General features: G+C 49.9%; 10 protein-coding genes and 1 non-coding gene across 11 annotated transcripts; 3 read left to right on the forward strand and 8 right to left on the reverse strand.

Moving 5' to 3' along the window:
* Window positions 1-2,987: 2,987 nt before the first annotated feature.
* Window positions 2,988-3,338, reverse strand: UHO2_05327 (uncharacterized protein; the record flags this gene model as incomplete). The annotated part of the gene is made up of 1 exon (XM_041560143.1): window positions 2,988-3,338. One exon carries the CDS (start codon window positions 3,336-3,338, stop codon window positions 2,988-2,990), a length of 351 nt encoding a protein of 116 aa, XP_041416077.1.
* A 1,757-nt stretch (window positions 3,339-5,095) lies between these two features.
* On the reverse strand, window positions 5,096-5,416 carry UHO2_05328 (uncharacterized protein; the record flags this gene model as incomplete). Its single annotated transcript, XM_041560144.1, has 1 exon — window positions 5,096-5,416. The coding sequence occupies one exon, from the start codon at window positions 5,414-5,416 to the stop codon at window positions 5,096-5,098; it is 321 nt and encodes a 106-aa protein (XP_041416078.1).
* Window positions 5,417-6,503: 1,087 nt separating this feature from the next.
* Window positions 6,504-6,632, reverse strand: tRNA-Ser(AGA). Its single transcript has one exon. It is a non-coding gene; the product is annotated as a tRNA-Ser (tRNA).
* A 137-nt stretch (window positions 6,633-6,769) lies between these two features.
* Window positions 6,770-9,040, reverse strand: UHO2_05329 (uncharacterized protein; the record flags this gene model as incomplete). The annotated part of the gene is made up of 1 exon (XM_041560145.1): window positions 6,770-9,040. One exon carries the CDS (start codon window positions 9,038-9,040, stop codon window positions 6,770-6,772), a length of 2,271 nt encoding a protein of 756 aa, XP_041416079.1.
* A 392-nt stretch (window positions 9,041-9,432) lies between these two features.
* Window positions 9,433-10,000, forward strand: UHO2_05330 (putative GIM3 - Gim complex component; the record flags this gene model as incomplete). Its single annotated transcript, XM_041560146.1, has 2 exons — window positions 9,433-9,441; window positions 9,626-10,000. 2 exons carry the CDS (start codon window positions 9,433-9,435, stop codon window positions 9,998-10,000), a joined length of 384 nt encoding a protein of 127 aa, XP_041416080.1.
* Window positions 10,001-10,403: 403 nt separating this feature from the next.
* On the reverse strand, window positions 10,404-11,999 carry UHO2_05331 (uncharacterized protein; the record flags this gene model as incomplete). The annotated part of the gene is made up of 1 exon (XM_041560147.1): window positions 10,404-11,999. One exon carries the CDS (start codon window positions 11,997-11,999, stop codon window positions 10,404-10,406), a length of 1,596 nt encoding a protein of 531 aa, XP_041416081.1.
* A 2,183-nt stretch (window positions 12,000-14,182) lies between these two features.
* UHO2_05332 (uncharacterized protein) lies at window positions 14,183-14,629 on the forward strand (the record flags this gene model as incomplete). The annotated part of the gene is made up of 1 exon (XM_041560148.1): window positions 14,183-14,629. The coding sequence occupies one exon, from the start codon at window positions 14,183-14,185 to the stop codon at window positions 14,627-14,629; it is 447 nt and encodes a 148-aa protein (XP_041416082.1).
* Window positions 14,630-16,008: 1,379 nt separating this feature from the next.
* Window positions 16,009-16,929, forward strand: UHO2_05333 (uncharacterized protein; the record flags this gene model as incomplete). Its single annotated transcript, XM_041560149.1, has 1 exon — window positions 16,009-16,929. The coding sequence occupies one exon, from the start codon at window positions 16,009-16,011 to the stop codon at window positions 16,927-16,929; it is 921 nt and encodes a 306-aa protein (XP_041416083.1).
* Window positions 16,930-17,063: 134 nt separating this feature from the next.
* UHO2_05334 (uncharacterized protein) lies at window positions 17,064-17,710 on the reverse strand (the record flags this gene model as incomplete). Its single annotated transcript, XM_041560150.1, has 2 exons — window positions 17,064-17,263; window positions 17,356-17,710. The coding sequence occupies 2 exons, from the start codon at window positions 17,708-17,710 to the stop codon at window positions 17,064-17,066; spliced, it is 555 nt and encodes a 184-aa protein (XP_041416084.1).
* Window positions 17,711-18,453: 743 nt separating this feature from the next.
* Window positions 18,454-22,222, reverse strand: UHO2_05335 (uncharacterized protein; the record flags this gene model as incomplete). Its single annotated transcript, XM_041560151.1, has 8 exons — window positions 18,454-19,581; window positions 19,637-19,738; window positions 19,906-20,752; window positions 20,807-20,921; window positions 21,063-21,645; window positions 21,788-21,919; window positions 21,978-22,044; window positions 22,200-22,222. The coding sequence occupies 8 exons, from the start codon at window positions 22,220-22,222 to the stop codon at window positions 18,454-18,456; spliced, it is 2,997 nt and encodes a 998-aa protein (XP_041416085.1).
* Window positions 22,223-24,569: 2,347 nt separating this feature from the next.
* On the reverse strand, window positions 24,570-26,771 carry UHO2_05336 (uncharacterized protein; the record flags this gene model as incomplete). Its single annotated transcript, XM_041560152.1, has 1 exon — window positions 24,570-26,771. One exon carries the CDS (start codon window positions 26,769-26,771, stop codon window positions 24,570-24,572), a length of 2,202 nt encoding a protein of 733 aa, XP_041416086.1.
* Window positions 26,772-27,883: the final 1,112 nt, after the last annotated feature.

A 27,883-nucleotide genomic window follows, 5' to 3' on the forward strand; every position in this document is an offset into this window, starting at 1 on the left:
TCTCACTTGGAACTGCAGTAAGGGTTTTGCTATTGCAGGTTTCAACTGGCCACTGTGGACACTCCATCCAGAGGTAGCTCAGCACAATCAATAATGATATGAGTTGTACTAACACCAAGGCCTGGTGTGAATATGATTGTTTGGTGATATCAACATGAGTGTCCAGTGTGTCAACTATTGCTTGAAGTGATCCCCAGATCACAGTGGACTACTGCCTTCAGTTCTATCTTTATCTGGACTGCTGGTTTGCTATGAACCACCTTTGGATGTCAGTGAGCAGTGATACAACACACATGCTACAATGGAAGCAATCTACTTGATTGTGACTATGCTGACTGAAACTAATATATACTTATGCTGAAGTGATAACTAGTTATGTATGGTGTAGAGTGGATGGAGATCCACTCAACTACTTGTGGCAAGGAAGCATGCTCTTTATAGACGTTCTCCCAGTGTCACCAGCGACACTGTTTCCTGTCTCTTCTGAGCTGTGTGTCGTCTCCTTCGACACTGCTCCTCCTCCTCATGACCTGCTTGCCAGTGTCCTTGACACAGCTCTTCTTCCTTCGACCAGCAACAGTCCTCCAGGTCTTCATCTTGTGCCCCCTGAGTGGTAACCAGCTGCATGCTCCTGAGCTCGGACCCTTCCTTGGCAGCACTTGGTCCCCTTGCATGTGAATTTGTCATACACTCATCCTTGCCACTGATCTCCACAGAATCTGCCACATGGTCTCTTAAACTACTGATCTCAGTGGGATTCATAATATCAACTTCGCTCATGCTGATCTAGGTGAGATCTGTAATAGAGCTGTCTCTACTACAGATCTCAGTGAACTCTGCTGCAAATCTGACAATCTGCCCAATTCCTTGATTCCTGCACTCCCTTCATATGAGTCGACGGATCTTCCTGCTTCCTGCGCATGCAGCCCCATGACAATGGGCTTCCCAATGCAATCGCTAAATGCCCGGGCCCAACTCTTCTCGATGAGTGCTAGTTTGGAGGCCTAGAGTGATGATACTATGATCTGACCCACTTGGACAGATCTCGACATTTTGAAGGAAGGGAATGAGGCTGTGTGAGGCCCAGATGCTGTCAATGCGGCAAGCAGAAATGAGTTGGCCGTTTTGGATATGATGGCATGTATAGCTGATGCCTTGAGGGTAGAGGGTCCAAAAGGTGTTGACCATACCAGCCAGCATTAGCTGTCCAAGAGGGAGTTGACTCCATTGCTGTCAGGGTGGGTAGTTGTCGAGCATAGAGAAAACCACTGCATTCCAGTCCACACCTATGATGGCTGCGGAGGAGTTGCTGGCTGCAGCAATGTCTAGTAATGAGAGGCCGGCTTCGTCTTGCTCCCAGAAAGCACAGTGAGGAGCATCTTCGGGAGGTGCATGAATGCTCCATAAGTGCAAGAGTTGGATGGATTGGCCCAGTGCCAGTTCAGATTCAGGGATGCAGACTTGTGCATACATCGCATAGTGATGAAAATGAGTTCCCTCAATCTTCCACTTGGTGTTCCATAGTAATATACTGCAATCATGACCTAGAATCGCTTGGTGGCCCCAGGATGCAAAGGGATGGTGAAGGTGAAGAAAAGGGTTGGCAGTCAGAAGGCGGTGAGGAGAGGCAAGTTGTCATGGGCCTGGATGCTCAAGAAGCAGGAGGGTCACGGGTTCATATGGAAGGAGCACAGGTATCGAAGATCTAGTCGAGATCAGTAGAGAGCATGGTCATAGTGCAGTCTCCATGGAGACCATGGACTCCTATGGACTCACATGCAAAGGAGGGCCAAGCACAGCCACGAAGAGGACCAAGCTCAAGGAGCATGCAGATGGTTACCACTCAGGGGCTAGGAGAAGGAGCAGTGTCGAAGGAGTCGACACCAGGTCATGAGGAGGAGGAGCAGTGTCGAAGGAGTCGACACCACTCAAGAGGCACAGGGGTGCCAAGCAGGAGAGGCCCCTGAGCAGTACTCGATGAAGAAGGTACTCTCTGGAGAGAGAGCAGGAGCAGCATCGCTGGCAATGCTGTGAAGAGGTATATAACCATGCTTTCTCATCATCATAGGTCGAGTGGATCCTCATCCACTCTACTCACCATACAACTAGTCAATACTTTAGAAACATAAGTACTCATTAGTTACAGTCAGCATAGCAGCAATCTATCAAGGTTGCTCCTCATTGTAGTGTGTGTGTTGTATCACCACTACCTGACGTCCAAAGGCGCCCATAGCAGGTTAGCGGTCCGGATATAGATAGAACCAAAGGCAGTAGTCCACTGCGGTCCGGGGGTCACTTCAAGCATCAAGTCAACACACTGGAGACTAGTGTTGACGCCACCAACCTTATCACCAACACCATCAACCTCCTTATCATCAACACTCACCAACCTTATCACCAACGACATCAACCTCATCATCATCAACACTCACCCCAGACCTTGGTGTCATCATAACCAAAGCATTGATATTGATCGTGCCAAGCTACCCCTGAACGGAGTGTCCACAGAGGTCAGCCAAAACCTACGATAGTATATACAACGAATGCCACCTGCTGTCACTGCACAACTTGATAGTCACCGATACCGAGACAATAGCTGTCGCACAGTTTGATAGTCACCGAGTATCTCGACAGACCGACCTGGGTTTCAGGCGCGAGACCCCTGACACAAGTCACATCTCCTGCAAGAAGACGATTTCAGCTTTGCTGAGAGGGGTGGACAGATTGTGTAGGGTGGCAAAGTGGGATGGATCATTAAGTGTTGCACAATTCCAAGTGGTGACAAAAAGGGAGCTGGAGAGGAGGATATGATTAGGCACTATAGTCAAGGGTGTTGGCACCACGAGTACTTTCCTTTGTTTGCTGAGCAACAGCAGTTGTATCATCATTATCATGAGAGGTATTGGGGCAGGTAGTGGTGATGTGCCCAGTATGTTGACACTTGTGGCAGAGGCGACCAGGACAGTCTTTGAATGTGTGGAAATATTTCACTTGGCTCTTGCAAGATGAGCACCATTGTAAATGTCTGACATAGCTGAGCTTGCAGTTGTTGGTGAGGATCCATATGTAACTGGGAATGGCATGAAGCCAAATGGGATCAATGCCTCCTTTGTCTCCTGCTGGAGTGGTGATGAGGGCAATGTATACATTAGTATCAGCCAGGGGAGTGGGGTCATCATGGTAAGAGACCTGTCAAATCCAGACATCATGAACTTGGGCATAGGGCTTGAGCAATTGAGCCACATAGCAAGTGGTGGCAGTTGGAGCATTGGCCTGAGGAACATCAAGGATCTCGAGAGCAAGGGAGTTGCAAGGGAGAGCCATCCCAACAAGGACATGTTGAAGACTGGTCTGATTGAAGACCAGAGAGACCTCACTGAGAGTGACCAGGTGGTCACAAGGTACTGTAATCTCCACAAACTGATGACAGCTGGTGCTTTGAGGAAAGTTAACAACACAGTTGGGCATGGCAATACCCTTGGCTCGCATCTGTTGACAGGCCTGGAAACGAAGGGAGCCTTGGGCAATGTCTTCTTCATGATTGAGGTTGAAATTTTGGACAAATTGCCATCATACAGTGCAGGGAGGTGTTACGGGATCGGGAATCGGGTGACCAAACCGAACATAGTGAGCAGTAAAACCACTACACCAGCTAGACCCTTAGCTGGTGTACCTGATTCACACAACACTGAAGTATAAGCATTTTTCACTCCCAAATGCTCTGGACTTGGAGAACGGAATTCCTATTCCGGTGACCGGAGTGTCATGGGCCTGGATGCTCAAGAAGCAGGAGGGTCATTGGTTCATATGGAAGGAGCACAGGTATCGAAGATCTAGTCAATACCAGTAGGGAGCATGGTCATAGTGCAGTCTCCATGGAGACCATGGACTCCTATGGACTCACATGCAAAGGAGAACCGAGCCACATGCGAGGAGGGCCAGGCACAGCCACGAGGAGGACCAAGCTCAAGGAGCAGGCACAGCCACGAAGAGGACCAAGCTCAGATGGTTACTGTCATGGGCCTGGATGCTCAAGAAGCAGGAGGGTCACGGGTTCATATGGAAGGAGCACAGGTATCGAAGATCTAGACGAGATCAGTAGAGAGCATGGTCGTAGTGCAGTCTCCATGGAGACCATGGACTCCTACAGACTCACATGCAAAGGAGGGCCAAGCACAGCCACGAGGAGGACCAAGCTCAAGGAGCAGGCACAGCTGTGAAGAGGACCAAGCTCAAGGAGCATGCAGATGGTTACCACTCAGGGGCTCGAGAGACAAGAGCCAAAGGAACTGTCACTGATCAAAGGAGAAGGAGCAGTGTCAAAGGAGTCGACACCAGGTCATGAGGAGGAGGAGCAGTGTCGAAGGAGTCAACACAGCTCAAGAGGCACAGGGGTGCCAAGCAGGAGAGGCCCCTGAGCAGTACTTGATGAAGAAGGTACTCTCTGGAGAGAGAGCAGGAGCAGCATCACTGGCAATGCTGAGAATAGGTATATAACCATGCTTTCTCATCATCATAGGTCGAGTGGATCCTCATCCACTCTACTCACCATATAACTAGTTATCACTTCAGCATAAGTATACATTAGTTTCAGTCAGCATAGCAGCAATCTATCAAGGTTGCTCCTCATCGTAGTGTGTGTGTTGTATCACCACTACCTGATGTCCAAAGGCACCCATAGCAGGTTAGCAGTCCAGATCAAGATAGAACTGAAGGCAGTAGTCCACTGTGGTCTGGGGGTCACTTCAAGCATCAAGTCAACACACTGGACACTTGTGTTGACGCCACCAACCTTATCACCAACACCATCAACCTCCTTATCATCAACACTCGCCAACCTTATCACCAACGACATCAACCTCATCATCATCAACACTCACACCAGACCTTGGTGTCATCATAACCGAAGCATTGATATTGATCATGCCGAGCTACCCCTGAATGGAGTGTCCACAGAGGTCAGCCGAAACCTATGATAGTATATACAATGAACACCACCTGCTGTCACTGCACAACTTGATAGTCACCGATACCAAGACAATAGCTGTCACACAGTTTGATAGTCACTGAGTATCTCGACAGACCGACCTGGGTTTCAGGCGCGAGACCCCTGACACGGAGGTCGGTCCGACCAAGGGAGGGGGAGTTCTTCAAAGGGGACGATTGGCTTATCAGAACATTTGGCTGACCAGACAAGTCTACCAGTGAAGATGGGCTGGAAGGCCTGCTGGTCAGGCTCAGCCAGATAGGTCTCCTCCATGGCCTCATTGACTCCATCTTCATGGTGGTCAGAAGGAGGGACAGGGGCAGATTCATTGGTGTCCTCGTGAGTAGTAGCAGGGATGTCAAAGGCAGTGTGATCTTGAGGGGATAAGGGAGCAGAGGCAGTGGATGTATCAGCTGCATGGGTCAGCATATCTGGGGAGGCGAGAACAGGGCCAGAGTCAGATGCATGATGATGCTGATTGTTGGAGTGGATAGGCGGCTTTGAGTAAGGGTGAAAGGACACAAAAGGAGCTGGTGTGGTTGAGGAGTAGTGTGGATGGTGAAGGGGGGGTGAGGGCGATGACTGAAAGGAGGAGCCTTTATGGGAGGAAGTTGGTGAGGAGGGCAGAGCTTTAGCCAGGTGGAATGATGGGAAAGCAAGCAATGACAGAAGGCAGAGGAGGAGAAGGTGAGGAGAGCACTTGTAGGCAGAGGCTCGAAGGAGGGCCTGAGGGACTTAGCCATACTTAGCCATAAAGTAATAGATTGGAGGTGCTGAGTGAGTGAAACCAACCCCAGGATGCACCCATGGAATGCACAGAGCAGCAGAAGCAGGAAGTGGTCATTGTTGTGATCAAGACCCCCAGAGACATTGCCAAAAGAGGTGCAGATAGATTGAATGGGTGGATGATGTTGATATATGTGTTGGTTTGGCACAGTAATACTAGACTGAGCTCCCCAATGTCACTGAAGCAGTGAAACTTGCAAAAAATGCAGTGTCATTTGATCAAATTTGAGTCATTTGAGACCAGATGGATTTGGTCAATAAGTCAGTGGTGTTTATGAGTCATAGAGCTCGTAACAGTGTCAAAGTCATTGGTTTGTGTGATGTTGAGGTGTGCTGAAGTCAGCTGAGCACCCCTGTCAAGTCTTGCAATGAGTTATGATGTCGAAGTGTCGACGTGAGGTGATGCCTAATGGCAGACACTGACACCATATCAAAAAAAAATTGGTTTTACCATTACTCGTCCATTTTCTGATCGATCTTGCTCCAGAAAGTTGGAGGGGATGCCCCTCAGTCGTCCGCGTTCGTACGTTCCAGTTTCAGGGGTGTGCTGTGGGACAAAAAAACAAAAAAAAACAAAAAAAAAAACAAAAAAAAACAAAAAAAAAACAAAAAAAAACAAAAAAAAACAAAAAAAAACAAAAAAAAACAAAAAAAAAACAAAAAAAAACAAAAAAAAACAAAAAAAAACAAAAAAAACAAAAAAAACAAAAAAAACAAAAAAAACAAAAAACGACGCCTACAGGATTTGAACCTATGCTCCCAGAGGGAATGGCATTTTATTTTTTTTGTCGAGCAGATAATACTCTAGAATCAAAGAAGAGATTCTAGTGCCACGCGATAACCACTCCGCCAAAGCGCCTTAGATATCCACATGCTTTTGGAACGTATATATGATCCCTTAATTCTCCTCCCCTTCCGCATTGGGTCGGAGTTTATGTCGAGTCAGGCTAGCACAGACAAAAGAGTGCAGAGATAAGAGCAAAGCAGACATTGCGGTTAGGGGGATGTATGGGAGACTTGAATAGCCGGTAAACCTTCTTTAGCAGCTGAGGATCCAAGGTAGAAAGGGGCTTCGGTGGAGTTGTTAAGGTCGATCAAATCATCACCAGTGGTGGGAGCGGTTTTAGAAACAGACTTTCGTTGACGTAGACCTTTTTGAGACTCTCCCTCTGAGATTAGGGCTGGTTGAGGGATGAATTTGAAGCCGGCACTAGCTGGAGACTCGTCCACATCATCATCCTCTAGAGTATCCTTGCGCACTACATACTTGGACGGCAGAGGAGCATATCCCTTGGTTCGACGCTGTAAAAGCCTTCCCCCATTAGCCAGCCCGGGGAACTCCAACGCAGAACTGCGCGACCGCGTCGGATTCAGGTGTGAGTCTATCTTGCCCTCCTCTTGATCGTCAGTAGTAGTTCGTGGATCGAGAAGAGGTCGCATAACGTGTTTCCAGTTCCCACTCCAAGTCGATCTTCTACTCCTCTGGCTTTTTCCCGCTTCGAAAAAGCCGTTGGTGCTCGGTGCAGGCTCGGGCGAGTGGAGAAGAGTCATACTTGGGTTGGGGGACATTGGCACACCTCCCACTCCCCCTCCCCCTCCCCCTGCTGCTCTTGTCACTTCGAGTAATCCCGTCCTCGGAGTACTGTTGGAGGTAGGCGGATCAAAAGGACACTCCAACCCCCCACCATCTCTCAACCAATCCCTTTCCGGCCACCTGCCCAATAAACTCTCCCAAACCTTGACCAAACCTTCCGCATCCCTGAAAACCACTCCATTCGACCTCTCCCGCACCAGTTCATCCAAACATGCAAAATCCAGTGCACATACAGGCAATCCACATCCCAACATGTCAACTACCTTCATCGGCAAATCTAAGCCACTGCTACTTGTATGCAACGATACACCCAGCTCGGCGGATCCGAGGAGTAGGGGGTAATCAGAAGATTCGAGCCAAGCTGTTCGAATGCGTACAAACTGCCATTTTTCGGTTTGTTCGAGATGGGCGATTTCGGAAAGGTAGCGTGCGCGAAGCTCGCCTTTACCAGTAACGATGATCAAGAGGCGGGGGAGAGTTGTGGCCGGATAGTCGGGAAGGTGGGGAGTTGAGGGGACAAGGCCGGATGACGGACGACGACGTTCTTTCGAGGTGCGGACTCCCACTTCATAGGTAGGGGATGGAGGATAGGAGAAATGCGAGGTGGAGGAGGGTGAGAGAGAAGAAGATATATTTTCACCAGTATTACTTCTCGAATGACCCCCAACCCCAGCTTTCTGATCGTTCAACACCCTTGCTCGGTACTCGTACAACCTAGCAGCTCGTAGTAGAAGGCCAAAATCTTCATCTGCAGTCCAGGAAGTACTGCTTACTACCAGAGCTGGTCTGTCTTCTCTCTTCTCCCATCCACCCTCTGCTTCCTTCTTCTCCCGCGTGAAAGGTGTACTCTCGGGAAGGTGGTAGTCTGGTAGCCAGGCCTCTCCTAACCCAGGCTGCAGTGCCGGTATCAGCCTAGACATGAGGCTATGTGTTTCTCCCAGCTCCGCTCTACGGAAATGACTCGGCGGTCTATCATGCAACACCTTTTTCTCACCAACCAACCCCCATTTGAGATCTAAATGGTTCCTCATGGCCTCGGAAACAAACAAGTGAGCATATGCTGTTCTCCCACTCCATCTCTCGAATTTCTCCGCCAACCTCACCACTTTACTCTTCTCCCCCAATCTTAGGGCTAGAATAGTGTACGCTAGATTATGCCAATCAATTATCACCCTCGCTTTGACCAGTGCTGCTGCTGCTTTTACCACCAATAATGTCGGCAATGCTGGCGGGGTTTGCACTAGTACAAGCTCTGGTGGGGGATGAACTTGCATAGTTAGCTCTAAAAAGAACGAGAGAGATTGAATCAGAAGCTTGACTGGTGCTGCGAGGATGAAAAGTTTCCGTGGTAGACGAGAGATAAACGAGGGTGGGGGTCGAAGATGGTGTTGCCGGATGGAAGGGCGGTGGAGGGCGGGGGGAAGGGAGGATCCGGGGTAGCCTACGATAGCTACTTTCCAACCTTCATTTGCTAGTGATTCGACGTGAAAACACATTCGAGGGGATCGACCAATGTCGCCGAGTACAACTACCGCTGCGCTTCGACCTAAGCATTGCGATCGGGTGGTACGGGAGGTGGAGCGATAGGCTGAGATGTAGATGCACAGGCACAGCAACGCTATAAGTGGGAGCAGTGCTGCACAGAATGCGAGTAGGACGAGCCACAGAAGCATGGTTGAAACGAGTGGATGTTGGATGCAGAGGTGACGGCGAAGGGGGGGTGCTGCTACATGCCGAAGCCGAAGACGTGGGCGGTAGGCGGTAGGCGGGGTGGTGGGAAGCGGTGAATCAAGTGTCAGTCGATCGATGGTGATAGGGTGGGAGAGGGGTTGGAGGAGAGAAAGAAGGGTCCGTGCGTGCAAAGTGGAAGGTGGAAAGTGTTGGTCCCTGCAGGGTAGCAGCGCTGTTCCCGATTAAAAGCGCTTTGAGTTGGTGATGTTAGATTTTTCACGTCGGATAGCACTCAGATCTTTGAACCCTTCTTCTCACCATCGTCGTCTGGACATCAACCATTACACTACAATCACCGTCATCGTCACCCTTACGCCGGGCTAGGTTTGTCAAGATGCGTATGGTAGGTCTATCTCTTTCTCCTCTGGCATCGCTTCTTTAGCTGCTACTAAACACACTCTCTTCGTCCTTACCTTTCTCTGTGCATCCTCGCCTGTCAATCTCACCGCTTTCAACTCTTGATCCTCTCATCCCATCGCATTCGTCAAATCTGCACCTATCTCAACCCACCCATTGCTTGCTTACAGCTCAAGGAACAAGATCAGAACGAAATAGAAGTAACATGGATTGATCAACAAGCCATCAATTCCTTCTCCCGTCTCAACTCGACCTATTCGGACATCGAACATGATCTCTCTCTCAAAAAGGAACAACTTGAATCACTCGAGGATTTAAGTATGGAGTTGGAATTGGCAGATGAAGATGAACCCGTCATGTATAAAGTTGGAGATGCATTTGTAAGCTTACAGCACGAACAAGCTATGGAGAGGCTGGACAAGGATAAAGAGGCAGTGGGAGAAGAGGTAAAGGAATTGGAAGGCAAACTGGAGCAGTATGAAGAAGAGATGAAAGGGTTGAAGGTGAAACTCTATGCCAAGTTCGGTGACAACATCAGTAGGTAAAGCCCTTGCCTCTTACCGCAAAAAGGATGAGCGATAGAAGAGAAGGGTTGGAGATGATACTGACACCTTTACTCTTTCGACATTTGCTTTGAATAGATTTGGAACGAGATTGATTGTCCCGTCCAACCAAAAACAAAACTACACTAGCTCCGTCTATGAAAGCGAGATCAACGTAATCCCTCACTTGTACTTGTACCTGGCAACAACGGCACGTAGGATACGATCTTTCACCCAAAATCCGTCAAGGATTTGCAAAGAACGACAGTGATGGGATTGAAATCAAGAACCAATGAATGTGAGGAATGCAACATGCAAGAGACGATGACCAAGGATGGATGTATAAAGCAAAAAGGAAACCACAACCGCCAAAGGCAATGCAATCGTAATCTATGTCGAGGTGAGCTTAGGGATTAGCAAGGTGCAAACCAGTAGCATTGCCCGATCTACCTCGGCCCTGAGTCGTGCTATCTGGTGAACCCGATCTTGCACCTCCCTGCTGCTGCTGCTGCTGCTGCTGCTGTTGCTGATCCGCATATCCTCCATACTGCCCCTGCTGATCCGCGTATCCTCCATACTGCCCCTGCTGCTCGGGGTGTCCCTGGTAATACTGTGGATGTTGCTGCGGCGAAGAGTGAGTTCCTTGGTAATGCTGTGCATACTGTTGTGGCGAAGTTGCGCCCAAAGATGGGCTTTGATATCCTCCTCCTCCAGCGCCGTATTGACTATGACCTTCTTGCGATCCAGCTTTGTGGCCGGATTGGCTTCCACTTGCAGCACCAACGCGGGTAGAGCCTACAGAAAGACTATGAGAGAGACCCGGATTGCCATGCGCTTGGGATTGAGCTGGGGAGGTGTATCCGGGAGCAGCACCCCAAGCTTCTCCCTGTGGGTGAGCTGCCCAAGCTTGATGCTGGGGTTGCATTGCGTACTGACCATACTGTCCGCCATAAGCTGCCTGCTGTTGCTGTTGGGCGTAGTAGGCGTCATAACCCTCGGCACCATGCTGAGCGTACTGATCATGGGCAGCATAGCCACCAGCAGCACCAGCACCAGCACCAGCACCAGCAGCAGCACCAGCACCAGCAACGCCCCAGGCGGCAACCTGATCGACGTTATGATAGTGATACGGAGGCTGTTGATCCATCTCATCCATCTGAATCTCATTGACGTTTGCTACACTTCCACCTTTACCCTCTCCACTACCGGCCACACCTGCACCACGACCGTAGACAGCTTCAGCAGAGTTCTCGTTGACATGATCGTTCTCTTGACCGAAAGAGAGCCATTCGACTTGTTTCTGCTTCTTTGCTCGTTTGCGCAAAGGAAGGAGGATGAGCCAGATGAGGATGATAAGACCGGCTACACCACCGGCTACACCACCGATGATGGCACCGAGGTTGGTGCCGGATCCTCCACCGCCGGAGGATGAACCATGGGCAGCGGTAGCGGAAGGGTGGGCGGAAGTGGAAATGCCGGTGATGAGTGCTCCGTTGGGGTCGGTGCTGGTGAAGGTCACCGTTACGACGGGGATCGAGGCAGGAGTGGTGGCGGAAGCGGAAGTGGCGGAAGCGAGGGGAGCGGAGGAGGTGGATGTGGTGGCTGAGGTAGCAGATGTAGGTGCGGCGGAGGAGGTGGTGGAGGTGGTGAGAGGGGCGCTGGAGGTGGTGGAGGTGGAGATGGGTGCAGCGGTAGTGCTGGTCGAAGTTGGCGTGGGTGGAGTGGAAGTGGTGGTGGAGGTGGTAAGTGCGTCTGAAGTAGTGGGAACGGTAGCTGCGGTGTCGCTGTTGGGCGAGAGAGGATTGGTATCGTCGGCGTTGTTGACAGTGCCAGTGTGTGAATCGTTGGTGGTGGCAGCAGTTTGAGGTGATCGAGCAAGAGCCGCGATTTTAGGGTCGTGGTTGTTTGTCGAGGGCAATTTGGCAAGAGGATCAGAAGGAGGATCGGATGGTTTGTCGGGTTGCGTGATCGCATTGCCAGTGTCGGTGATAAGGTTGGCCATGATGAGTCAAGTAGTCGGAGCAGCCGATTAGAGAGTCGTAGATCAAAGGTAAAGGAGTATGTGAGAAGCAATCAAACTGGCAAAGTCAGTCAGTCTTTCTTGTCGGAATGGAGCCGAAGCTGAAGAAGAGAGGATGCCGTGCGACAACTGCTAATCCCTGCCGGATCGGAAGGTATGCCGACGACTCGGAATAGAGAGCAGGAGCGAATGTGCTGCCGCGATGGCAGGATCAAGAGCGAAGCAAACTAACAGCAGATCCAGCAGATCCAGCAGATACAGCTTGTGAAGAGGGAGCGAGAGGCGAAGAAGCAAAGTGTCACCACTGACAGCCAGAGTCGCTGCTGCGCAGGTTGTTGTGAAAGTGGGGCATTGATCGACTTGCGTGCAAACCGCAGCGCCATGGTCTCCTTTTGTCCCCTTTCCAGCGCACATCTTTGCATGCTTTCCTATCGCAGTGTATGCGCCAAACTCGATTGACAAAGAGAAAAACAAAAGTTGTGGTGCGGCGACACTTACCTAGCCTGACGCCTGAAGAGCATCTTGATGTTGCTGCCGGCCATCCCTTGACTATCAGGAGCCAGTGAAAGTCGAAGCCGTGTGTGGGTCAGGCGCACAGTTATGAAGTCGATACGAGATGAAACGCACGAAAAAGTCGAAGCCGAGTTGCGTCAGTCACACGGCCAGGTGTGGGTTCGAGAAGAAAAAGCAAAGAAAAGGTTGTGGACGAGGTGCGAGGTATGAGTGTGTGATGGTGATGACAGAGAAGGAAGCCACTCGATCGATGCCGGCCGTCGCTGCCGTTGTTGCCGTTGCTGCCGTTGCTGCTGTGCTGCTGTGCTGCTGTGCTGCTGCTGCTGGTTCGATATCAGAAAAAGTGTAACTGAACCCTAAACTTTCCAGCGCCATAAAGCAACGCAACGCAAAGCCACATCAAAGCAACACATTCACAGCTGCAATCGAATCACAAAAAAAGGGGGAGCAAGTCCTCGACACACACCACAAAGGGGTGGAATTTGCAGCTCAGAGCCAGCCAGCGCTTCGGAATCGAATCAACGCCAAAAAAAAATAAAAATAAAAAAAGGAGAAAGGAGAAAGGAGAAAGGAGAAAGGAGAAAGGAACATAAATAGCACAGCACAGCCCAGAACATGCGAACAAAGGGCTTCCTTCTCACATCTGCAATTTGCCGAAAGGCTGTGTGCGCAAGACGAATTGCTACAGCAGCACACGCAACAACACAACGACAGATGTAAGCAAAGCAGGAAAATCATAATAATAATTGTTATAAAACAGGGGTCGGCAGCAGCAGCAGCAGAACGCAATGTCGCCTTGCCTTGCCTTGCCTTGCCTTGCCTTGCCTTGCCTCGCCTCGCCGGTGTCAGAACAAGAATAATTTCGGGGCGACAGATTACGGTCTCTTTTTCGAACCTGGAAAGGATCGGAGAAGAACAACAGACTTTTTGCTTGCATCGGCTCCAGCGCGAATCGTATCTGGAAATGGCGGTGCACATTTGATGCCCTGGCTTTTCTTTGATATCGGAGCATCTGGCTTGCTACTGCTCATCATCATCATCATCATCATCACTTTGAGGTTGACCCTCGTTTTGACAAACACCACAAGATCCGTAGATGGAAGGAAACGAAGCAACATTGGCCATGTTTCGGTGAGAAAATCACTCGGTCATGCTGCATTTTGTGCGCTGTGTAAGCTTTCTTCCCATCGAGCTGAATTCGAGAATGAGCTCAAAGGCGGAGCGATGAGCACAGTCGACGCAATTGCGAGGCAAGAGGGCAAGGCTGTGCACTTTTCCCTCTTCTAAGCGAAGCAGAGACAGCGAGACAGCGAGACAGCGAAGCGTGAAAAAGTGTTCACCTGAAGCTGACTCTTTGCCTTTTGGCGAGTTGTTGTTGGGCCCGTAGCTAACTTGCTTGTTCATGCGCGTATCGCCAAAATCGGCAGAGTCGATCGGATCGGGCAAAGTGTTGGTTGCGTGTGGTGCGTGTATGTGGGGCTCAGTTTTGGTCGACAATATACCGCCACCATCACTGCCACCATCACTGCCAGCATTGATTGCGCTCCTACCCTCCCTTCCAACAACTGCATCGCGCAATTTGATTCCGATGCTTCCTCCTATGCTCAACCCCGGTTCTTCTCCTGTCTCTCCCGTCATGTCCACTCCGCCACATGACGCCGCTGTCTTCGCCGAGCCTGCCAGGCTTGCCCGCATCACCACAAAAGAAGCTCCTTTATGATACACTCAAGAAGCCATTTGATGATCAGGATCCCTTTGCCATAATTTGGATTAAGATGCTCGAACTCGCAACCCTGCCCAATTCTGATTACGAATCACGTCTAGATGCACTCAAGTACTTTCTCGATCATAGATGCTTTAAACAGCTCATCAATGAGCTCAAATCCATAGCTGATCGGCTCCCGGAAAAGTTTGTCAATAGCTTCTTGCACCTTTCCGACTCCGGAGCCGATCCCTCTGCAAGTCTCAGAAAACAGCTCGATGCTGAAACTCTCTTGACACGCATCAAGAAATCCACCTTCTTTCAACCTACCTTCGATCCTGTCGACCGCCTTGCACTTGTCTTGCACCATGCTTTCGTCCCAGGTTACCGCCGCTAAGCAGGTGAGCTTGCTATTTGGCGATGCAGATTCGCTTGAAACGCTCGAGTTCGACGAGACGCAGGCCAACTACGTCTGCTGCTTGCCATCAGAAGAGCATCGCAGAACTTGGGATGAAGCACAGACATGCATGGAAGGCAGACTGGTGCTCTTGTCATCATCTTTGTCGACATGATTGATTTTGACACTGATCGAGTCGGAGCTGGACCAGTCAATAGCTTCTGCACTGTCATCTCATTGCTGGTGAATGATGGACGAGAAAGAAGATTGAAAGCAAATAAGATTGTGATGTATGCATGTCGCCACCAACGCTCAGCCATTCGCAGTCAACTCATCTTGAGAAAACACATATCAGCCAAAAGGAATGGTAGTTGGTTGAAGTCTTCCAACATCATCGCTACTCCGATTCAGGCCCAGGCAATCGAAACAAAACAAAATACTAAAACAAGACTGTGATGGTGCAGATGACAGCAACCGACCGATGGCGATGCAACAAGGCATGCAAGAAAAGAAAATGGCAGTTCAATAACTGACCGTCCAACTTGGCGTCCAACTAAAGCTACTCGCGCGAGAGAGGATTATCAAATCGGAAATTCGAATCATTTTTTCTTTTTCATATTCTTTTTCTTGCTTGTCAAGTGTGCGCACAGATGCGGCCGAAGACACTTACCACTGGGAAAGGGAAAGCTCTGCTGTCTGTGGGTATAAGACAGGCACGATGAGGTTGCAGAAGGTGATTGGATATAAATGTGCAATATACTGCAGCCCGTAGAAACTTTGCCAGAGGGATGGGACAAGATTTGGGAACTGCATTTCAGGAAATTGGAATCGCCAATTCGGATTCGGATATTTCTTGCAATTTTCCATTTTCGACCTCAAACGCAGACACTTCTTCTCACATCCCCGATCTCTCTTCTGCCTGAAAGGAAAGCCCGATTGCGATCAGATTTGACGCAAGCAAGCATGTCAATCACAACATCGTTTCATTTTGCCTCTTTGCTTCTTCACTTGCTCCAACGTTCTTCAACCTCATAAAGTTTTGCTGGCAAGCGTCCAAGTGGCGCCGGCAGTCTGTGAAGTGCCGGTCAAATGCACGATTGGACCCCTAAACCTCGAAGAGAAGGAAGAGAGAGAGAGAGAGATTTCGCAAGCGGGTTCATTGAAGCACGTCTTCTCCCTGTTTCCATGTTGATCCCACCTCACCTTACTGCTGAGTATGGCGCCAGTCAAAGCTGGCAATGGCATTGTCTGTGCCGTTTGCCTCGCTCGTGTTGGCTTGTGTTGATCTCTACCGCTCCTGGTTCAAGTGTTGCTGGTTTCCTAACAATAACCATCGTATCCACCGACTCTGTTAGACAACGACGAAGCTACTCGCAAGCATGTCTTCATCCACAGACGCCATCTACAGCGCCTCGCCGTCGAGCAGCTCTATCGCGTTCCACATCGCTGGCTCGACAGGAACAGCAACACGCAACCGTCTCAACGCAAGTCTCTCCAAGCAGCACTTTCTTCTCAACCCTAGCACCGTCGCTTCATCCAGCAAGACATCTCTCTTTGATGCAGTACCGCGCAACACTGAGTTTGAGTCGCTCAACCCTATTCTTGCACGGCTTCCCCACCAAGACGACTTGACTGACGACCATGAGAGCCTAGACTACCTTCGCAAAGACGGCGTAATGTACACCCGTTCCCAACTCCCTTCTCTCGACTCAGCCAGCATCTGCCTCTGGCATTCACTTCACCACTTTCGACCGCTCCATGCAGACTATGCATCAGGATACTTAGATCTTACTCCACCCCATCCCCTTGCCTCCTCCTCTTCCGCCTCGTTCTCACAATGCCCTCGGTTCAGCTCGGCGTCAGAACAAGCCCTTATCCAACTTGGAACTTCTTTCAACTGGTCTTGTCTCCCCGCACTTCCTTTAGCCTCCTCTCGAGCATGGTACGGCGTGTTGTTCCTGTCTGTGCGAAAAGCAGGATCGGAATCAGCTTCGTTCTACCAAGCAGACAGATTAGCGCACGAAGAAGCCACTCGATCAGGAGGACTGATCATGTACTGGTACGGTTCGCCCAACCCCACAACGGGCGCAAATTTGGCGACTTGCATCTGGACAAGCAGAAAATCAGCCGTGGAAGCGAGCAAGTTGCCGTTGCATAGGAAAGCTGCACAGTATGCTGCACCGAGTTACGAGAGATACGATCTGGTGCGATATAGGCTTGTTAAACGAGCAGGCGAGACGAGGCTGCGGATCGAGGCTTGCATTGGCGATGATGATAGACGTGAACAGGAGGAAGAATAGGTGTGGTGCCAGCCACCTAGAATACATAGAGTCGAAACAAGATCGAGATAGAGTGTGTGTGTGTTGAGTTGCTGTGGGTCGTGGTACAAATACAAAAGCAGTGCTGAAATCTGAGTCGCTTGTGGGTGTGAGTGCTACTTGATCTGTGAGCCATCTCCACGAAGCGAAAGGTAAGCATTATCAACGCCAGGGCCGAACTGTTTGATAATCTCGTATACTTGCACTGAGTGATACCTCAATCCTGATTTCGGGTCGGTGTAGGGAGCGATCAAACCCGTAACATCGCAATACTTTTTCGCTGGTCGAAGACTTGGTGGTGCTTCCACCGATGAATCTATAATCACCCGTCATCGCGTCACAAGTGAAAGGCAGTTGACATCAGCGCTTCTTCTCTCCCTATCTCTTTCATGCTTGTGTGGTACTTACAACTGGGAAGATCCCTTTTCTCACCCTCATTCTCCTCCTCCACTCCATCCGCCTCACCCTCGGCTTGCTTCTCTTTCATCTCCACATCCACCGCTTCTTCTTTCTTCACCTCTTCTTGCCCATCTTGGCCAGCCACAGCCTTCTTTGCCTCCTTGGCCAATCTCTCCCTTTCCTCTCTCCTCGCTACCGCCTGCAATGCCGCCCCTACTAACCTACTTCTTTGAGGCATAGCTTCCTTTCTTTTCCTCTCTTTAAATTTTTGTCCTGCCGCTCTCATCTCCGCTTCCCTCTCTGACTGCAAGATCTGCTTTAAGCTTTTATTTCGTCTCGACAGATTGGAAGACATCTTTGTCATCCGTGCAGTAAATTCAGCGGATTTGAAAGGTCGTTCTGCTGCATGGAAAGAAAGTTGTTCTGCCAGTGAGGGCGGGGCTGGTGTAGCTGATGCCGAGTTGGCCACTGCGGCTGCGGCTGCGGCTGACGGACGACCTCGAAAGCCGGTCATTGTGGTCGTTGCTATGCGTGAATGTGGTGGTGTGAAATGTTGGCTGGCAAGGGCTGATGTGAGAAGGTCCGAGCGATGGAGGAATGGTTGAAAGGAAAGTCCGAGATCCGAGGAATGATGCCCTCAACGCGTAAAAAGAAAAAGAAAAAGAAAAAAAGAAAAAAAGAAAAAAAGAAAAAAAGAAAAAAAAAGAAAAAAAAGAAAAAAAAGAAAAAAAAGAAAAAAAGAAAAAAAAGAAAAAAAGAAAAAAAGAAAAAAAGAAAAAAAAGAAAAAAAGAAAAAAAGAAATTGCGATTTATTTATTCGGCTTCGGTTATGCAAGATCACGTTTGCGGAGTTGAAGTTGAAGTTTTCGTATGATTGATGATGATGATGATTGTAAGAGGGAGGGAGAGAGAGAGAGCGAGGAGAGAGAAGGAGTCTATATATACAGAAGAAGAGCAGCAGAGAGCCGCATCGACTGCAGAGCATAACAAAGCATTTGTCTTGAGTAGGTTGTGACACATGTGGTCTGTGCTTGGATGCTCAAGCCTTTTACTCAGCCGTAAGCACTACCTTCGCAGTCTCTATGCTTTGTGTAGCTTTTATCTACTTCAACTCCCCCCCTCAACAGCATATGTACCCTGTTCATTATGCTGTTGTTTCAAGGTATATCCTCCATTCTTTGACATTGTCACATACTCTGGGGACTCCATTTCATATGCCACTGCTGGTATTTGCAGGTGTAGCCCAGATCTTGCTTGCTGCATTGCCTGTCTCCTGATTGGCTTTGTGAGTACATCTGCCAAATTTCTTGTGGTGTCCATGTACTTGATTTGCACCCTTCCCTCTTGAACGTTGTTACAGATGAAGTGATACTTGGTGTCAATGTGCTTAAGCTTCCAGTGCTGTGCTGGGTCTTTACTAACCTGTATGCAACCAGTGTTGTCTGAGTAGACTGTTGGGGTGCCTGTGGCAATGCCAATTGAGCATAGCAGCTGCTTGAGGAAGAGCACCTCATGTGTTGCTTCCATGGCTGCAATGAACTCTGCCTTGATGGTGGACAATGATATGCATTTTTGTGTTGCTGACTTCCAGGCTACCAGGTTCCCATACACTAATGCCACTGACCCTGATGTACTCCTTCTCTGAATGGTGGCATCACTCACCCAGTTTGCATCACTATGTGCAATCAGTGGCTCTTGCAACATATTTCCCCTATAAACTAATCCAACTTTCTTTGTGCCTTCGAGGTAGCATAAGACCCATTGTGCTGCCTGATAATGCTCTTGTGATGGTTCATGCATGTGTCTAGTGAGGATGCTCATGGTGAGGCTAAGGTCGGGCTGGGTGCTGTTGGCAACCCAGAGCAGCTTGCCAACGATCACTGGATACTCCTTCTGTTGTGCTGCACTTGCGACAAGGGTTCCCTCCAGTATGCTCTGCATTGGAACCATGGTTGGCTTGGTGCATTTGTCCAGGTGCTTAGCCAGCACTTGGTCAATGTACCCTGACTGACCAATTGTCATGGTGCACATCATACAGTTTCGACTGATTTTGATGCTGAGGAAGTGAGAGACCTTGCCACTATCTTCCATCTTCCATCTCTGACCGATCTGCTTCTTAACCTTTAGGACTGTCTCCAGCTGTGGTGCTATGACTAATGTATCATCAACATAGATGACCACGATGGCCATATCTTCACCCCATCCCTTGGTGTAGATGCAGGGAGCACACTCTACCTGGAAGAATCCCATGCATTGCAAAGACCTATCAAACTCCTGGTTCCATTCTCACCTGGACTGCTTTAGGCCATACAGGCCCTTGACCACTTTGTATACCTGTCCAGGTGCTACTCCTGATCCCTCCAGTGGTTTCATATAGATTACTTCTTTTAACCTGGAGTTTAAGTAGGCCATCATGATATCCAGTGCATGCACCTCCCAGTCATTCTGTACTGCTAGTGCTAGGATAGCTCTGATTGCTCCGAGGGGTGCTACTGGAGAGAAGGTTTCCTGGTAGTCATTTCCCTCTCTCTGTGTGAAACCCCTTGCAACCAGTCACACCTTGTGCTTTATGGGCACACCATCAGCATCAAGCTTTAGCCAAAGCACAACCTTAGAGTCCACAAGTGGTACTCCTGGCAGGTGATTCACCACCTCCCAAGTCCCCATTGCCTCGAGTCCTTCCAGCTCTTTTTGTATTGCCTCCTTCCAGAGCTGGGCATCCTCACCATTCATTGCCTCTCCAAGTGTTGGGTCCAGGTTCAGCACCACTGTGTTGGCAGCACCTACTGTGCTGTCCATGGCTGGCAGAAGGTCCTCCACCATGGCCTCCAATCTGGTCTCCTCCTCCACTGTGGTTGGTGCAGCACCCTCCTCCTCGACTTCCATGGGCTTGCATGCCTCCTGCTGGCAATCACTCCACCCTTTGCCTTCATGGAACATTGCTGAGTTGCTCCATTGAATTGATGCAGGCTGGTCCAGGTTGCAGAACTTCCATGCCTTATGTTCATCATCATACCTGATCATGATGGCTGGTTTCACTCTAGGTCTGTACTTGCCTTGCTGATCCTTCTGTTGGATGTGGACCCATGCCAGGCACCCAAAAACTCGCAGCTGTTGGGCCAGTTTGTGTGCAGTGGTTCCATAAAAGGCCTCATAGGGAATGGTCTTGGTGGCTGACAGGGTGAGGTTCATCACATGTGCTGCTGCTGTGATTGCATATGGCCACAACTCTCTGAGGCAAGCTCGACCAATCAGCATAGAGCACATCTTTTCTTGGACTGACCTGATTGCTCTCTCCACCTGTCCATTCTGGACACTGATCCCTGGAATGCTCTTTTGCCACTTGAAACCCTCCTGAGTTTGCCAGTCTTCAGCTTCTAAGCTGCACCACTCTCCTCCATTGTCGCTGCAGAGTGTTTTGAGTTTCCTGCCCATTGCTCATTCCATCCTGGTGACCCACCTTCTCAGTGCCATGAGTGTGGCACTCTTAGTGCAGAGTGGTTCTGCATAGATCAGGGAGGAGAAGTCATCCACAGCAACTAGTGCATAGTGGTAATTGGCATGGCCCTTAAGATCTGTCATCAGATCTACATGTACTAGCTCTAGTGGCACCTCTGCTCATTTTGACTCTGATGGGCTCATCTGTGCTTGGGTCTGTTTCCCTTGACTGCATGCATTGCAGTGCTTTGATTCATGCTCCATTTTCTCATCAGTACCAAGGTAGTGCACCTGGATTTGCCTTGTCTTATCTTGTCCTGGGTGTCCAAACCTCTCATGCCAGAGGTAGCTGTCCTGATCTCCTGTGTTCTTATTGTCCTCTGGGACATCGTTGTGTCTTCCTGTGTTCTCATCATCCTCTGGGACATCGTTGAGGGCCTTTTCCAGCTCCAAGGCTAGTGCTTGTCCTTGCACTTTGAAGTGGCCTTGTCTCCTGTTCCTCCTGAATTGCACTTGGGTACCATCGTTCTGCTTTACGGTAGTCCCAAACTCATCAAAGATTACTCGTGCACCATTCTCAATCAAGCCTTGTACAGACAATAAATTAGAATTGAGCTTCAGCACATAGAGCACATCCAATAGCTGGATGGTAGCCTCACCAACCCAAAGGGAGGCATCTCCTATGGCTTTTACCTGAAGCTTTTCATCCCCTGCTGTACTGATCTGACTGTCCTTGCTTGTCGAGGTGAGCAGCATCCTCTCATCATTTACCATATGATGGGTTGCACCTGAATCAACAATCCAGGTGTTGCATGCTGGTCGCTCTTCCCTGTCAATTGCTAGGAAGGTGCACCCAAGTTCCTAGTGACTCAGTTCTTGTGTCACATGAGTAGCAGATTCACTTGTGGTTGATGCGGGGTTGTTCATGCAATTTCGAGCAATGTGATTGGGTCCTCCACAGGCATAGCATCTTGGAGGGGCTGAGGGGTTGCATGGATCGCACCTCCCCCTGGGCCTCTGTGTCAGGGGTCTCGCGCCTGAAACCCAGGTCGGTCTGTCGAGATACTCGGTGACTATCAAACTGTGCGACAGCTATTGTCTCGGTATCGATCTCGATGAGCTTAACGCTCGGCGACTATCAAGTTGCGCGATGGGTGGCGTTCATGTATATACTATCGTAGGTTTCGGCTGACCTCTGTGGACACTCCGTTCAGGGGTAGCTCGGCATGATCAATATCAATGTTATGATGACACCAAGGTCTGGTGTGAGTGTTGATGATGATGAGGTTGATGGTGTTGGTGATAAGGTTGGTGGCATCAACACAAGTGTCCAGTGTGTTGACCTGATGCTTGAAGTGATCCCCGGACTGCAGTGGACTACTGCCTTTGGTTCTATCTTGATCCAGACCACTAACCTGCTATGGGCACCTTCGGACATCAGGTAGTGGTGATACAACACACACACTACGATGAGGAGCAACCTTGATAGATTGCTGCTATGCTGACTGAAACTAATGTATACTTATGCTGAAGTGATAACTAGTTATATGGTGAGTAGAGTGGATGAGGATCCACTTGACCTATGATGATGAGAAAGCATGGTTATATACCTCTTCTCAGCATCGCCAGTGATGCTGCTCCTGCTCTCTCTCCAGAGAGTACCTTCTTCATCGAGTACTGTGTCAGGGGCCTCTCCTGCTTGGCACCCCTGTGCCTCTTGAGCTGTGTCGACTCCTTCGACACTGCTCCTCCTCCTTGCTATCCTGCTGCTTGTTTGGCACCCCTGTGCCTCCTGAGTGGTGTCGACTTCGACACTGCTCCTCCTCCTGATGTCGACTCCTTCGACTCTTGTCTCTCGAGCCCCTGAGTGGTAACCATCTGAGCTTGGTCCTCTTCGTGGCTGTGCCTGCTCCTTGAGCTTGGTCCTCCTCATGGCTGTGCCTGGCCCTCCTTGCATATGGCTCGGTCCTCCTTTGCATGTGAGTCTGTAGGAGTCCATGGTCTCCATGGAGACTGCACTACGACCATGCTCTCTACTGGTATCGACTAGATCTTTGATACCTATGCTCCTTCCATATGAACCAGTGACCCTCCTGCTTCTTGAGCATCCAGGCCCATGACACTCTGCTCCACCTGACCGGTGGCCCCTTGCTCCATGCTCGTAGTGACCCTGGCTGCTCCTCTGATGTGACCCGATAGCTCACTGTCTTGCTGTTTCTTTGTGAGTGCATGGTAAGCTTCATCATACTTACAGTCTGGTTTGGCCATCTTGAGTGCATCGACAGAGTTAGCATAGAACCAATCCTGAGCTGTACAGTGGTAAAGGGTGGACTTCTTGAGGTCTTTGTCGAAACATTTCCCTAGGCATGCTGCATTGTTCCAAATGGAGTCAAGTTCCTTGCCTAGTCTGATGACATCCCAATTGTACAGTCATATGGTGTGGATGCAGTCCTGCAGGCCCACTTGCTTCACTGCATTGTTCAATGTTAGTGCCTTCTTAAGCTTAGTGTAAAGTGTACTTCCAAGTTGGACCTCCTCATCCACACCCCTGACGGTGTATGTGTCAATGCAGCTTTCTGGACTGTGATCACAGCAAGTGTGGATGAGGCCTACCAGCACCTTGTCCAGGTCCTCATTGTATTCCTCACTTCCAGGTGCTATTTTGCTGTATAAGATTTCCTTCACATTATGTACCCATTGCAGACAGTTGATAAAAGTAGGTTCCCAGGTGTGCCAGTTGTTATCACTGAGCTTCTTGATGTGTGCAATGGCACTCAAAATGTCCTTGGGAATCTTCTCCACCTCCCCTTTTGGAGCTTGACTGCTAATGCTGACAAGGCTCATCGCTTGTACAATTGCTTCCTCTGCTGTCAATGCTGGGTTTGCCAACTGTAAGATCCTTACTACCTGCGTGAGCCAACCCTCCTTGCGACCATTGCCCGTGGTGGCGGCCGCTTGATCATCATCTCTCTCCTCCCTTCCTGTCTGTCCTGCTTGTGTTGATGGAGGCATTATACTTGCCATCGGGCTCTTGATGTGTCAATGTCGTGCTGAATGTCATGGGTTCGAGCCCCACGTTGGGAGCCAGTTGAAGTTTTCATATGATTGATGATGATGATGATTGTAAGAGGGAGGGAGAGAGAGAGAGCGAGGAGAGAGAAGGAGTCTATATATACAAAAGAAGAGCGGCAGAGAGCTGCATCGACTGCGGAGCATAACAAAGCATTTGTCTTGAGTAGGTTGTGACACATGTGGTCCGTGCTCGGATGCTCAAGCCTTTTACTCGGCCGTAAGCACTACCTTTGCAGTCTCTATGCTTTGTGTAGCTTTTATCTACTTCAACTGTTGAACAGCTTTTGTCCAACCACAAACAACATTGTTGATCCCAACCAAACTCAAACTCATACAAACGCTACTAGAACATGCGTGGAAGCGATCCAGCAGTACTTGGCCTAAACTTTACCAACGGATCAAGCTTCCCAATCGCCCTTCCACCATTTGTAGCAAAAGGAAGCGGAGTTCAATCCAAAGGCGTCTCCGGTCGTGGTTGGTTCTCCAACATCGGTGTCAACGCCCTACTAGTAGACTTAGTAGCAACGAGATTGAAGGGAGCTTTGGGAGTGAGAGCGGGATTGATGAATATCTTTGCGTTGGACTTTTCTGATCAGAACAATTTAGGGGCCGATTTGGCAAGTTTCATGGTTCACGCTAACTTTCAATAACCCCTTTTGCACTAGGGATGATGTTGTAATGGGGATACAATCTAGCATTGAAGCAAGAGCGATCTACTGTGCGAGTAGAGTGAACGGATCAGGTCTACCTTCGATTCCAGGACTCGGGCTGAGAGGGATTGCGGTTCCGTTGCCCAGATCCAGCAAAAGAGCTGAACAGAATTGCGCATGCAGGTCCTCCTCTCCTTCCTCACCCTTCCTTACACTAGGAGCGATGGTTACATCTGCATCACCATCGAAATGAGGAAAGCAGGTAGCGACATTACTGGGTGTTTCAGGAGCAAAATTGCTACTCATCGGAGAGCTACTTGAAAGATCCATGGGAACGAGACGTGGGGTTGGCATCTCCTCCTCTTCCCCCTCTTCCTCTCCCTCTCCCTCTCCCTCTCCCTCTCCCTCTCCCTCTCCCTCTCCCTCTCCCTCTCCCTGTTCGCTTACTCGATCTTGATACCCGAGTGGTGGGCGGGGGAGGGGATACGACTCTCTCCTTCTTAATGCGTAGGACGGTTCGCTATGACCCAAACTCTTCGGGCTCCTTGGTGAGTCTGGGGAACGAGGCATGAAAAACTTCGGGTTGCAAGGAGAAGTAGGCAATTCGTCCACAACTGAAACAAGCCAAGATGCGTCGTAGTACGTCGTTGCTCTTCTCCTCACTTGCTCTGTTATCGGCCAAGGTGGGGAGGGGAGTAAATTGGGTGCTGTGGGAGAATGATTTTCCGCTACCATGGACGGTCGGTGGTTGAGGGAGGTGAAAGGTGAAGTTGTGTCCCACTGCAACCCTGCCTGCTCTTCTCCATCACCGTTCTCTAAAGAGGGTGAAGAGGCGGGGATGGGAGAAAGCACCGGATCCAAACTTCCACTTTCCACTCTTTGCATCTCCGCCCTGGCTACTACAGAGAGAGGTGGTGCTTCGGCGAACGGATCAGCGATCATAATCGCTGGTGCAGGAGATAGTTCTGGTAACCTAGGCGCAGCCGTATTCCAATTGGGCATGTTCCAAGTCATTCCTCCCATCCCACCCTCGCCTGCACCCGGAACACCTTTCGGAGGGCTGTATCGAGAACTTTGCCCTGTACTGGAACTTGAATCCGCACTCCTACGATTCCTATCATCCGTCGTGTATAGTGCGATTTCTTCTGTAAGACTTAGACTCACCACTGAATTGGCATCTGCCCCTGCTTCCTTTCTCATCCCTTTGACTCGCTGCTGCCGTTCATCATTCTCCATGTGCAAGCCTACCGTTGCCACCCCGCTAAAACTCTTCCTCGGTAAATGCTGCGAGTAACTCGGACTAGTGGCGACAGTACTAACACTTCCCTTGCGCCCATCTTTACTATACTGGTGAGAACTGTATAACCACGTATCGCGAATTGCCATTGCAGCCGTCACTGCCTCCCCCCTTGCTCCGCCTGGGTTTGTGCTGCACCTTGGAGTGGTATGCGACTCCATCACCACCTCTTCGTCGTCTGAGTCTCGATGACCACGACAAATGATAGAAAGACTACGCCGGCGCGTGTCATCTGAACTACTCGCGCGGGTCGAGGAGGGCGGGAGTGAGTGTTTTCCTACCCTCCCCACCTCTCCTCCCCTAGCGAGAGTGGAAGTAGGGAGGAATGCGGTTAGAGCAGAACTCTTTCTCCTACCCCCAACAGCCGCAACTTGCGCCTGCTGGGTGGTTGCGGTGGTAGCGGAACCACGACGCGATTTCCAAGCCTTGAAAAGGGCTGATGGTCTTCTAGCCCCACCACTCATCGTCGGAGGGGTGTGGGTTTGAGGGGGTGGGTTAGTTCCGCCTGGTTCTTCTGAGCTTGTGTAACCGCCTGGACCATCTTGACTCATTCGAACACCAGTTACTCCGTGAAGGAGGGTCGAGATTATGGTTGCTGCTGAAGGCCTCCTCGAACTGGGTTGAGAGCCAGAACTCGGCGGCTGATACAGGGAATCCTCGTCAACACTTGCTCGTGGTAAGGCATGGGAAGGAGAGAAAAGGTTGATCCAAGAAGCGCTCGCTGAAGGCTGCAACCCACCATGGGTATGCGAGAAGTGCACGTGAGGAGAGATGGTGGAGGAGAGCATTTCCTCTACCTCTACCTCTACCTCTACCTCTACCTCTACGGTTGCTGTTGCTGTTGCTGTTGCTGTTGCTGTTGCTGTTGCTGTTGCTGTTGCTGTTGCTGTTGCTGTTGCTGTTGCTAGTGACTTGCGTCTTCGACCTGGCGCAGTGAATAGCGTATGGGGTTTGGGAGAGAACGGCATCTTGCAAAATACACTTTGGGAGAAGAGTTGGTATATGTATGCACTTGCTGGCACCCTTTCTTCGTGGTTGAAAGGAGGGGAAGGATAAGCTTATCCTTGCAAGCGAGGCTCGGCTAGAGCGTTTGACAGGCACCGGAACGGGTTGCAACCCTGACCACCTAACTCCTTTGCTTTTACGAAGCTACCATAAAGCGCAATGCTTCCGTCGGCGGAGATACGAGGGGGACCCCAGGGTTTTCCTTGCGAATGCGTGCTTTGTTCTGGTGTAAGCGAGGAATGCGGCTGTACCACTTTACAGCGCCTTTTCGTCCAGGCGGCTCTGCAAGCTGCGATGAGATAGGTTGATGTGCCAGCGGCTGAAGTGGCTGAAACAAGCTACTGAGCGGCTACTGGAGGGATGTTGGAGCGGACAAAGAGGTTGATGATCAAGAAAGGAGGAACAAGATATCCGGATGTAGGTGTTTATGAAGGAGAGCATCAATAACAAGTTCTCACAAGCGGGGATAAACCGTTCTGAGCTCTACTTTTGCCCTCGGCAGGAGAGTAAAGCTTTGCCTTCAGTGACCCACTTTGTGGAGTTCAGGCAGCCGGAAGGTTCTTACGCCAGCAGTCGAAGAGCCAAGGGCGGCGGAGCTTAGATTGAGAACGAATCTCTCTCCCTCTCTCTCTCTCTGTGGTGCGGTGGTGGGGTTGCTTAGCATCATTGTTCAGCGTACAGAAAAGTATTGGATCTGTACCACCAATTTATGGTGTGGAAAAAAGAAAAAAAAAAAAAAGAAAAAAAAAAAAAAAAGAAAAGAAAAAAAAAAAGACGGAAAAGGATTTTCCATCCGCCTCGATTCGATGGAGAAGGCACTTGACGAGTGTCTCAAGGTGTCAATTCAGGAACACGACCGAATTTGTCTCTTTTCTGCCTGATTTTCGGCGCCAGGCGAGAGCCAAAAATTCGATATTTTACAGCCATTGGCCTGCTTTTTTGCCCACGTGGTTGCGGTTGGTGTCCTACCATACACACAACTTCATCACCACTTCGTCTGTTAGCAAAGAACTGAAGGGCGGAGGAAAGTTAGAGAAGGGCAGCTGGCCAGGGAGGACCAGATCGAGAGTTTCAA

Source organism: Ustilago hordei (assembly GCF_900519145.1).
Source record: "Ustilago hordei strain Uho2 genome assembly, contig: UHO2_contig_13, whole genome shotgun sequence".
NCBI lineage: Eukaryota > Fungi > Basidiomycota > Ustilaginomycetes > Ustilaginales > Ustilaginaceae > Ustilago > Ustilago hordei.